The 12,173-nt window shown below is 39.5% G+C and overlaps 1 protein-coding gene across 2 annotated transcripts in view; it reads left to right on the forward strand.

Annotated features, from left to right (window-relative positions):
• Positions 1 to 11,263, forward strand: part of TMCC3 (transmembrane and coiled-coil domain family 3) — a 129,713-nt gene extending 118,450 nt beyond the window's left edge. For both annotated transcript variants that reach the window (XM_030960300.1, XM_030960299.1), the window contains exons 2-4: positions 4,454 to 5,352; positions 6,825 to 6,960; positions 9,640 to 11,263. In XM_030960300.1, coding sequence (XP_030816160.1) covers positions 4,454 to 5,352; positions 6,825 to 6,960; positions 9,640 to 9,942 — 1,338 coding nt within the window. In that variant the 3' untranslated portion in view covers positions 9,943 to 11,263. The remainder of the gene's footprint in view (positions 1 to 4,453; positions 5,353 to 6,824; positions 6,961 to 9,639) is intronic.
• Positions 11,264 to 12,173: the final 910 nt, after the last annotated feature.

A 12,173-nucleotide genomic window follows, 5' to 3' on the forward strand; every position in this document is an offset into this window, starting at 1 on the left:
TTCTGTTTCTAAGCATTCATCAGAAACTCTTTCAAGATCGACTTAAATTGTCATCATAAACTTTTGTTTAGCTTGCACAGCTATGACTGGTGGTGGTAATGAGGGTTTTTTAGAGAAAGAACAAGAAGGAAACACCTGTAAACTGAGCCTATTTAAATAAGTAGATAGTTTTATGTCTTCATGGTTTGTTTCTGTTAGTGATGCAACCCAAAGGAGCAGGAGCCTGATGCATATATGCATCTCTCTTGTAAATGCTTTTTATTCCCTATGCTTTTTACAGGTACTTTTTAAAAGAGCATAAGAGACATCTATGACCTAAAGAGTAGAGTTCAGTTTGATACCTTTAACATAGAGGGCTTATGTCTCACTTGTTAGTGGAGAGCCATTGGCACAGTCAGTGGAACCCAGCATGGGATTCATCTGAGCAGCCATGGGATGTGGGTTGCACTAGGGTGGGCTGCGTGCTCTTTGTGCTCTATTCACTACGGATTTTTTCTCCCAGATGGATCCCACCCAGGATCTATGGGGAAGAAATAAACTCTTCTAGGTCTGCTTTATATTTTACAGTAGGAAGATTCAATGACCAATCTCTACAGGCCATTAAACACAATATTTTCACCTGTTCAGCAGATCCTGTCAATGTAGAATCTCTCTCCAACAGTCTTGCCTGTGGTATTGGGGAACATGGGTCCTACTGTGCTCTGGGCTCATTGACAGCATGGCCTGCAAATCTGACCTTGGTGCTGCTTTTGCAGACAGTAAGTGAAGAAACATGTGCATCATTATAATGCCAATGAAATCCCTACCCTTGCTTCCATGAGTGGGTTTTCAAATCACTGTTGTGCTCTGAATGCTTTTTGAAGGGCAGGCTCCCTCTTACCCAGCCCTCCACTTTACATTTAAGACAGCAAGTAAACCTGACATTTCATGTGCAGTGAAGGGTTCCTAGCACTGCACCTGTGTTCATTGCACCAAGAAGTGATTTTGCTGTCCCTTCTGAAGCTCTGGACATGGACAGCATGGTCAGGCAGCTGGAGATCTTCTTGGCTCCCTGGAAAAAGGAGGACTGGGGCTTTATCTCTGAGTTACCTACCTCATCATCTGTGGTGCTGTTCTTAAGAGCTCATGTTCACTGTTCTTAAAAGCTTGTATTTCAGCAGCACAACATTACTATTAGTTCTCAACTGGGTTGTAGTAAAGTATGTGTGTGAACTGCTCCATAAAGTGCAGTGGTCACTCTCCAAGGCCCAGGTGTCTTTTTTCAGGCTAACATAATCTGTGGCTATCCCAGGACCATATGCAAATTGTTTTTTTCCCTGTTTTTTTCCTAGAAGACAGATTGAGGGCATGTCTCTGGTATTTCCTCAGATTATGGGCTAGTGCTTTGACTTCCTGTCTACCTAGTGGTACCACATGTTTCAGGACTGCTGCTTCTCATCTACTGCTAATGCCCAGCTCCCTATTAATTGCCATTATATGAGATATGTATGATGATTCTTTTTTCTTAAAGTGCTTCTCACTTCCAAAAGATGGCTCATCCATTTTAACTGTTGGGCCTACTACTGTATGTAAATATATTTTTCTCTTGGCAACCACAATGAAAATCTTAAAAAAATAAAATAAAAAACCCATCTCTCAACAACTTCTTTGTTATTAACAGCTTGGTGACCCTGTGAGATGCTGGGGACCCAGGAGTCACAGAAGGAACAATGGCAGGGATGGCATAGCTGGGAGAGCCCTCACACAGTTTGAAGGAGATGCTATTCATTCTCCTGCCCTGGGAGGATTTCAGTCTGCATCCCAGCAGAGGGCACCAGTACCTGCGGGGATGAGGAAGCATCTCAGACTCCTACTGGCAGTCTTGTGCTCGGTGTGAAGAATGAGGCATTCAATATAGCAGGAATTCTTCTCATCACAGGATGAGACTTGCAGCAAGAAGGATTTGGGGTAGGATTTGAAGATGGAAATCTGATGTTTGGGGTAGTGTTAGTGCTGAGTTATAAAACAATCACGAATGGATCACCAAGGTAGAAGAAAGGTGAAAGACCATTTGTCTAGACATACCTGACTCTCCCACTGTCTGCTTGCTTCTGATTTAAAATAAACAAGCCAAAAACCCCAAAAAACCCTAAACCCCATGAAACCAAACCAACCAGCCCCCCACCTAGAAAAGAAATAACTCTACCCCACACTACACATCCCCTCCCAACAAAAAGGTGTATTGCATCAGCAGAGGATTTCAAGAGCCTCTGTTGCTTGACCCAGCCTTGCAACACCATGGCAGAGGACACCTGCCACTTTGTCCAAATACAATCAGACAGAAAAATATGTTGGATATATTTTTTGTACTCTTAGTGAGCTCTCAATCCAGTAAGTGAAAACTTCTGCTAGCAGTGTTTTGGGAATTTAAACACAGTTATTTCTAAACTTTACTGAATTTGAACTGACCCTGTGATTGATTTTATTCAGGAGCAGATTTGCCCCATGCTAACAGATTTCCTCATGTCCAAAAGCACGGCAGCATTCAGCAGATGTATTCCTTCAAGGCTATTGTTCTTTTTATCTGTATTGCTTTTGTGACCTTGAAGTTTCAGGAAGGCAGAGAAGGCTGACCAATAGAGAGGCCTGTGAGGGAGGGGACATAAGGGAAAAGGGATCTAGTTTGGGCTTGTATCCAATTATTACAATACATTTCTAGACTATTTTTTACTGAGGAAGTAAACATTGCTGTGTAAAGGTTAGATATAGACCCACCCATTCCTGGAAGTTATGTACAGCTTGTTCTGAGTGACATCAGTGATGAATCTGTTTTGCGTGTGTATACAATTCTGTGACTAATTACAGTATCATTTTGTGCCAAAGCTTATTAAAAATGTCTTAGGTTGTTTCAAGAAGTTCTTGTTGTATACTGAGCATTTGGATCAATACCAATTGTTTTTAACAAATTGGTAAAGTGTAGATCTATTAGGCCACAGCACTGGTTTAATCCCTGGGATAGAGTCTGAGTCTTAAAGGTCATCATTAACCAGTATTCTCCAAAAGAAATTGTCAGCTCCAGACTTTCAATATGCATTTTTCAAGTGCTTTTTTTTTTAGATATTGGTGAATGTGAATTTTTATGTTAGCTGGTTTATGCCCTGAGTGGTGCAGTAGCAAAAGAAAAATCAAGAAAAATCCCCACTGTAATCCTTGGTAATCTATAAGAAGAATAATATAAATAAATAAATAATATAAAGTAGTAGAGATGCAAAGAGATTTTCACGAAGGCATTGTCAAGAGATACTTTAATATAGCTTCTGTCTTGTTTCTGCAATGGTCTTGCCTGAGGAATTATATTGGTTCCCCCTGGTATGAAAGCTCTGGAAACCCATTATGGCTAGAGCATTTGTTAAGCAGTCTCTACCGACATGACACTGTGGCAGCTGCAATGAAATGCACTTTCTTTGTCACACAGGCTGAACCAAGATGATAATAGGGATAAAGCTCTTTTGTTTAGATCATTCTTCTCATGCCTTCCCATAACTTTGAGTGCATATAGGGAAACACTTTCAATGTTTTGCATCAGACTATCTTGCCTTTCTTTTGAGAAAGATAAAATGATCTGTTGTGGTTGGTGTTGTGACTGAGTTGCCTAATTGTTTTTGTTGTGCTTCCAGAGAGCATTTAAGGTGTACAGATCCTATACGTGACTGAATGCAGTTTTCTTTCCTGAGTTTCTGCCTGTAAATCCCACTCAGTGAACTTCCTATTGAAACAGAATTAGTACAGCAGATCAAGTTGTTGAGCACCTTCATCAAGCTGGAAAGTCAAATACTGGCCAATTCTTTCTCTATTCTCTCTGCTTTATAAAACAGCAGTTGCTTCCAGCTTGCAGCATACACTAAATTTTCCAGAGCTTTTTTTAGCTAGTTTTGCAAAAACTTGGAATTGTGAAAGGAATTTGAATGGGATGTATCAAAAAAAGGCATTAAACCTGGGAAAATATACTGAACAGTATATAGTTTATAGGACTGCTGTAGAGGGAAAAATCTAGTTACGTCTCCATAGATGTTTGACTACTTCTAAGAGAAAAAACTGAGTGATTATCAGCCATGGTCTCTTTGAAACTCTTGATAATAAACAATATATTTAGGGACTTTTTCTAACTCTGTGTTATTCTCATTTTGTGGTAAACTGTAAGTGATTCTGAAAAGCTTACAGTGATTCTATAAGCTATTCTGAATTATTTTCTCTCTAATTCATCTTTGTTTTAAGAGAGACAAGGAGTTCCTTAGACTGTTTATTAACTTGTAGAAGTAAAAAAAATGCTGCTTAATTTCAAAGAAAACTTCATTATTCTTTGCTAATATAAGCTACTTTACTGTATACTTGATGTAATTATATGTGGAAAAGTAAACTGGATGTTTGATTTTAAAAAATAGAATTCCATTTACCTCTTTTTCTTTTCTCTCAGGTGGAAAGACATGATATGAATACCCTGAGTTTACCACTTAATATCCGCCGTGGAGGTTCTGATACCAACCTGAACTTTGATGTACCAGATGGGGTCCTAGAATTTCACAAAGTCAAACTCAATGCAGATAGCTTGAAACAGAAAATCCTCAAGGTTACAGAGCAAATCAAGGTTGAACAAACAGCTCGAGATGGAAACGTGGCTGAGTATTTGAAACTGGTGAACAGTGCAGATAAGCAGCAGGCTGGGCGCATTAAGCAAGTCTTTGAGAAAAAGAACCAGAAATCTGCCCACTCCATTGCCCAGCTGCAGAAGAAATTGGAACAGTATCACAAAAAGCTCAAGGATATTGAACAAAATGGATCTTCCAAAGCTACCAAGGATACTTCCAAAGATAACTTGAAAGATGTTCAACATGGAAAGTCTCGTAGCACTGGGCATGGAGCAGAGAGCAGCAAGTCGGGTGTGCCAGGTGTATCTCTGACACCCCCTGTCTTTGTTTTCAGCAAGTCCAGAGAGTTTGCCAACCTGATCCGAAACAAATTTGGTAGTGCAGACAACATTGCTCATCTCAAAAATACCCTGGATGAATTTCGGCCAGAAACAAGTTCTAGAACCTACGGGGGTAGTGCCACCATTGTTGCCAAACCAAAGTATGTTAGTGATGATGAATGCTCAAGTGGCACCTCTGGATCAGCAGACAGCAACGGGAATACTTCCTTTAGTCCTGCTGTGGCAAACACCCTGGACAGCCAAGGAAAGCTTTCCATGATTTTGGAGGAACTAAGGGAAATCAAGGAGACACAGTCCCAATTAGCTGATGATATTGAGAATTTAAAAACCCAATTTAAAAGAGACTATGCCTTTATTTCTCAGATGCTACAAGAGGAAAGATTTAGGTATTTTTTTTAACTGTTCTCTTGAAATTACTTTTGAATGGGTGTAGAAACTATTTGGAAAGTGTGTGTTTCTGTGTGACAGAGAGAGATTTCAGAAGCAAGAGGAAAAAATAATTCCAATCAGTATCTAGTACCAACATGTTTAATTCCTTCCAACAACTGAAAATACACATAGAATATTTATATTTCCTGTCAAATGGTGTAGTGCCCTTTGCTTTTTGTCAAAGGCTGGTCAGAAAACTCTCTCCTCTGTCATACTTTTTATGTGAATTATATGAGTACTGTGTGTAGGAGATGCCAATGGTTTTGTAGCTGGTGAAAGGATTCTCATCTAATGTGACTCAAAAAAGCTAATCAGTCTGTGGTGCAGCAGAATTGACTGATAATTATACCCTTGACTCCTGAGTACCTTGTCCAAATACTTCTCACACACATTGCTGTCTTGTGGATGCAATGTCACCTTGTACCCTGGTGTAACACACGCTGGGAGATGTAGTTTGAAGTGCTGTAGCACAACTTCATCTTGCATTTGTTACATGACAATTAATTCCTTTATCATCCTCTGTGAGAAGTGGATAATATGTTCTACAGAGGGCTTTCACCTGCTGTACCTATATCCCATTTTTCTTATGGCTTGTGAAGGTGACAGTCAATTCTTGAAGTCTTTACTATGCCACTGGGCAAAATCTTGGTATGAAGGGCAATATTTCATGTCTCCCTTGCTTAAATAGTTCTTGAACTACAATGAAAGGCTTGATATCTTGTGGTAATATAGGGAGGAAAGAACAATGAAAGGCCTGCTGAACTTCTGGCTTGGTTTCAGGAGAAGGCAGAGTGGCCTTTTCTGACAGCTCTCTGCCAGTAATATCTCAAGCCTCCTGCTACCCATTTCTAGACAATTTTGCCTCCATCATTTTTGTGCTGACTGCAGTGTTTGCCTGTTAGTGTGTCAAATCGAGTGGCAAACTCACAAAAAAGATTTCTAGCTTGCTGGTGGTTTACTTGAACTGCTTTACCATGTAGAAATATGCCAGAACAGACTGTACATAAATGGCAGAACCCTGCAGTTGTGTATGAGAGAGAACATATTTTTCCTGTCATTACTGGTGAGCTATTAACTGGCTCAAACTTACTTATGAAGCCGTATCTTCTTGGCTAAATGAAGAGTGAAAAATGTGACTTGGATATCCTTAGGCACTGTTTATATTTCATATAATTTGCCAATGATGTACAAATATTTGCTTTTTAGCACCTACTGCCAGCAAGAAACACTCAGAAAAGGCTTTCAGATTGCTGAATAAATGTTTATGGGAAGTTTGCAAAGTTTTTACTGATTTCTATATGTGCTTTGTAATGCCAGTCAGATGAATTCACCATATGCTGAGAAATTACCTTTTAAAATGTGCAGTTGTTTTCATGACTTGCATTACTTGAATAGAAGGCACTAAATTTAGGCTTCTTTTCCTAATAAGATATGAAAGACTGGAAGACCAGTTAAATGACCTCACTGACCTTCATCAACATGAGACAGCAAACTTGAAACAAGAGCTAGCCAGCATAGAGGAGAAGGTGGCATATCAGGCCTACGAGCGATCACGAGATGTTCAGGTACTTATTTTGCTTATCATAATCTTCTAACTTTTTGTGGAGATCTTGTACCATGAAACACTTGCATTTTTCTGCATATTTTAAAATCAGGAATATGGGAAAATATGTAAGCTTTGAACATGTTTGTAAGCTTAAGAACATGTTTTCTCTGTTTTAAGGGGAAAACCCAGCACACTGAATCAGTGACAGTCTCCATTTGTTTCTCTGGATTCAGGTTTTTTTTTCTGCTGAAACTGATGATATGGCCCAGGCAGAATTGTGGTGGAAGAGTGGCCTGTTTTAAGTTCTTTCACAGAGGAGGAAGGAATCAAGTCTCCTTGTATTGTATGGCATAACACTTCTGACAATGTCCTGACATAAACTTCTTGCTCAGACTTTGAGCTTAGGGTAAAAACTAAGAGAAGTAGACTTGTAGATTTGCCAGTTATAATTAAAGAGTTTTAAGCCATAGTCACAACAACCTCTGTAATCAAAGCTGTGGGGTGTTTTCACCTTAGTGATCAGTTGTAGTCATGTCTGACTTCAATCAAAAACCAGTATTAATGTCTACAAGTATGTCCTGACAGCATGTAGTTACATATGTAGTTGAATATTTTATACAACACAAGCACTTACATAATGCATAATATTTCCACTCAAAGTCTGAGGAAGTGTAAAAAGTGGTGAAGACACAGTTGTGCCTTACCTATTCATGAACAACTGAGGAATGCTCAAAGACTGTCTACATGTTGGCCCACATGGTAAAAGAACCTAAAACCTGACCTGTGTACCCCTGTGCTCACATTTCCAAACAGAGAGAGTGTAGGCAGCAGGATGATCACAGTTTCCTAAATGTGAATTAGGAAGCTCCTGGGAACAGAGTGGGAAAGGGATGGTACTGAATCTAAGCATATCATAGGTTTCATTGTAGGTTTAAGCAAGAGAGGTGTCTCACAGATTTAAAGAAAAGAGGACTCCTTTCTGTGAAGGCATCTTGAGGATGTAAAAACGTAATGAAACGTGAGTTGTCCAACAGAAGGGCTGTGAAATATTCCCTAACTCATTAGCAGAATCCTGGAGGGGTGTCAGAGAGTTTTAAAAGACTCCTGGAAGGGTGTCAGAGACTCCTTAATGAAGTGCTATGTTGACGCAGCCTTGTTTCTTTTATCTCTGTACAGTTGGGCCCATTTAAACCTATCTCTCAGGGGCTTTGGAAAATTAGCTAAAACAGAGTAAAAGGATTTAAGCTCTGGATATTTTGAGTAACAGCCTAACTGTCACTAAAGGATGTGCAGATAGTTTTAAAGACACGTTCAGCCTCTCAATGCAGAGCTGCAGGTATCAGACTTTAGTAGCTGGACTTTCTCTAAAGCAGCACATGACAATTTGAGGATAACTTACAGTCAGAGTGGAACAAAGAGCAGGGAAGTTCATTAGCATGTAGTGGAGAACATGCCTGAACCATAACAGACTTTGTGCCACCCATTAAGAACTGTAGTAACAATCTTCTATATTGTTACTAATTCCTAGAGCAGTGAAAGGAAGCAGCCTTGTGTAAGGCACTGTGCCACACTCTCTGTGGTCACCTTGGTGCCTGGCCAGTCACTTGGTAAGCCAGTTCAACTTGCTGAAACAATGAAGAACCGACCCAGCAAGGGAAAGCTGATAACTCTCTGGGGGTTTATACACAGAGGTTTGGTTTGAAACAGCTTACTGTGTGACCAGGTGAACAGCCTTGCTAGTGCAAGGAAAATACCTGGAATTGGAGAGTGTGCAAGAAAGTAGGGATGCTGGAGCATTGGTTTTCTTTGTCCCACAGTGGTAAAAGATTCTGTCAAATTGATCAATCTCGTGAAAATTACAGTTCTGCGCCACGTTATGCCATGATGCCCACATCCCAACTCCTGCAAAAAGCTGGCATTTTGGCAAATAAGGGAAGCAGTTGGAAGTTTTTCTGTTTTGCTTTGGGAGGGTTTAAGCATGGGGGTAGTGTCTTTAGGAAGCATTTTAGTCAAAGACCACTTTTAGTCCATCCTCAAACAGAAGAGAAAGGTCTGCTTTCTTTAAAACAAATTGTGAAGCAGAATAGATAATGTGGGAGAGAATTCCATAAAAGTATCTCCACAGGTTGTTCCACTGTCTTCACACTGACAGAGAGAGGAGGTCAGATCTCCCAGAGGAGTCAAGCCCAACGCTGTAGGATGGGTAGCTTTGAGAGCAAAATCAGTATAGACCGCGGGGGCAGTGTGAACTAAGTGCTGCTACATGTTGCAAAGTAGAGTTAATTAGTATCACAGCAAGCCTGCCCTAATGTTTTCTATAGAATATACAAAGAAACTAATTTTCTTGCTGTTTTGATGCAGTGATAGTTTCTATGGCAACAGCTTTACTACTACTTTATATCAACAGTATATATAGGAAACAGCTGTCATGAACATTAAACATACTTTTTCTCAAGCGTGAAAAAAGAACAAGCCTACATTTTGGACAGTGTTGTTAGCCTTGATTATGCCTGAGCAAACAGTGACACACTCATTCAGACATATATGTGCATTTATTGTTTTAAAAGTTGGTGGTTCATTGAAATTTTAGCAGTCAATAATAAATTACACTTCTATCTGATGGATGACTCTGCAGCTAAAATGTGAAGAAAGGTTGAAAGGAAATATGGCTGACCTAATTCTTGTTTTCTATCTCCAGGAAGCCTTGGAATCATGCCAGACCCGGGTTTCCAAACTGGAGCTGCATCAGCAGGAACAGCAAGCACAGCAGTCTGAAACAGTTAATGCCAAAGTGCTCCTGGGGAAGTGTATAAATGTTATCCTGGCCTTCATGACTGTCATCTTAGTCTGTGTTTCTACTATTGCAAAGTTCATTGCTCCTATGATGAAGAGCCGCTTTCATATCATCTGCACTTTCTTTGCAGTGACACTGCTGGCAATATTTTGTAAAAACTGGGATCATATCATTTGTGCTATAGAAAGAATGATTATACCAAGATGAAGTTATTGGACTGGCTGGTCTTTTCTTTGTTCTTTTTTTTCCTTTCTTTTTCCCTTTTTTCTTCTCCTCCCTGTTTTTTAAGCACTGTGTGTATACAAATTCTGGTGTAAATATATAAAAGTATACTTGTTGGCAGTCAGTTGCCTGTTCAATCTGATTTTGTCTAACTGGCTGTATCTGTGATGAACTGCTCACTTAAGTCAGTCTTCTGCCTTAATCCAAAAGATTTTCCACTTTCCAAACCCATACCCATAAAAGATGGTATGATGGTCTGGGAGGGATCCCAGCAACTGCAAGTGTCAGGTGTGCTTTTTACTAGGCTGGAGTGCAAAGAGTGTGATCAAGAGGGAGTGCCATAATGTGTATCAGCTCTGCTAGACTGATAGTTAATTTTCTCTCTGAATCCAACTAGAATGATAAACCAAACTATGCAGTCGTGTATTGATAGATCTAGATTCTAAATTAATGGGTAACACTACATGGGATTTTGAGTTTTCAAGACTAACAAAACTTGATGCGTCTGCTAGTAACTTATTGCACAGAGTTTATTGTTTGTAAATGAGACCAATGATGACCATTGACCACAGTTAGCAGTTGTTCTGTCCTGGCACTGTTCCTTATCACATTTGGGAAACACATACATGTGGCATAAGACTTCCAAAGATGGCCTGAATTGAATTATAAGATCCCCAAGCAACTTTGTAAAGGAGTTAAGAAGCAAGTAACTGGTAGATAAGTTGTCATCCACACCAAAGCACTCACTTGTTCAAGCCCTGCAACCTGCACAGGAAAGAAGTACAGGAACAGCCACATTGAGGTCAGGCTTTGTTAGCACTGAATTGTTGGGGTGTTCTGACTGAATGCAAAGAATACAGGTGGTGGGACCCTGGGTACAGTGGATTTCTTTCTTCTGTCTGATTAAAGAATGTGGTAGAAACATGAGGGAACAGCTTCTTAGGGGGAGCAGGGAGTTAAACTTCTGTAAATATAGGAACTGTAGACACTCTCAACAAACATTCCTGAAAATAATGTATTAACGTGCAGTATCAGTACTAGGAGACAGGCTTGGGTTTGTTTTCCCACTGGAATTTATTTTGCTTGATTTAACAACTGCAAAAAAATTTCCCTGAAATCAGTTTGGTTTTCAGCCATGATATAAAACAAGATCTTTATTAAAAATAAACAAACAAACAAACAAAAAACCCACAAAACCGCCACAACCAGAATTCTTCTTCACTCTCCATTAAGTGAAAAAGCAGTGTCTCCAATTATTTGATGTTCAGTGTTAGTAACTGTGAAAATAATTGTCATTACATATTTTCTTTTCAGTTGCAGTATCTTTTATGCTGGTATTACGGGAGGGAGGGAGGGAGGGTACAGTTTGATGTGTATATTTCTTTTTAATCAAGTGCAATAGTTGATGTAGAATTTGTGAAGACTTTATTCTGGGGGAAGGCAGGGAAGAACTCTGACATTTTACCACAGTCAGATAAACAGGGAATAATTACTATTTGTGGCTTCAGGAACTAAGGAAAGGACAGAATTAACTTAATAAATAATTATATAACTCAATGTTTAGAAAATTCAATTGAAATATTTAGAAATATTTAAAGAATTCTTTATATGTCCTAAGTCTTTGCACAGAGAATCAGGAAGGACTATGCTGGTTTGCAGTCACTGGAAATGGATCAGATTGGGCACACCCATGTTATCTTAACCCAGCCCTACCTCATCTCAAGTGGGAAGTGGAGTGGAAACCAAAACCAAACAAACAAGAGCCCAAACAAGACCAAAAACTGGTTCTGATGCTAAGAATGCTGTGACTCTTCATGGTGTTTTCTTGCCATCTCTATTATAATCTCCATTCTTCTCTTCAGCTTGCGCAGCCAACTTCTGCATTGGCCTCTTGAGAAAATAGTTCATTTAGCATTTTTTTAAATGGATTCAGAAATGTAGGTGTGCAAGAAAGGAATACCACTTGTTAATAATGTTTACATAAGAAAAACTCCTTTGCCTATTGCATGATTATGCATTTATATAAACCCTCCATTGCTATTTTGTGTAGTTGAAATGTTACATCAGGCAGCCTCAAGGACAGCCAGGAAAAAGGTTAGTATTTTTCTTATAACAAAGGATGTTGGTGTGGTAATTCACATCCCCTTCACACCTGGGAATGTGAAGGCTTCTGCTCCAAGGGCATCCTGTTACAACTCTGGGAGATAACCTCAGTG

Source organism: Camarhynchus parvulus, chromosome 1A (assembly GCF_901933205.1).
Source record: "Camarhynchus parvulus chromosome 1A, STF_HiC, whole genome shotgun sequence".
NCBI lineage: Eukaryota > Metazoa > Chordata > Aves > Passeriformes > Thraupidae > Camarhynchus > Camarhynchus parvulus.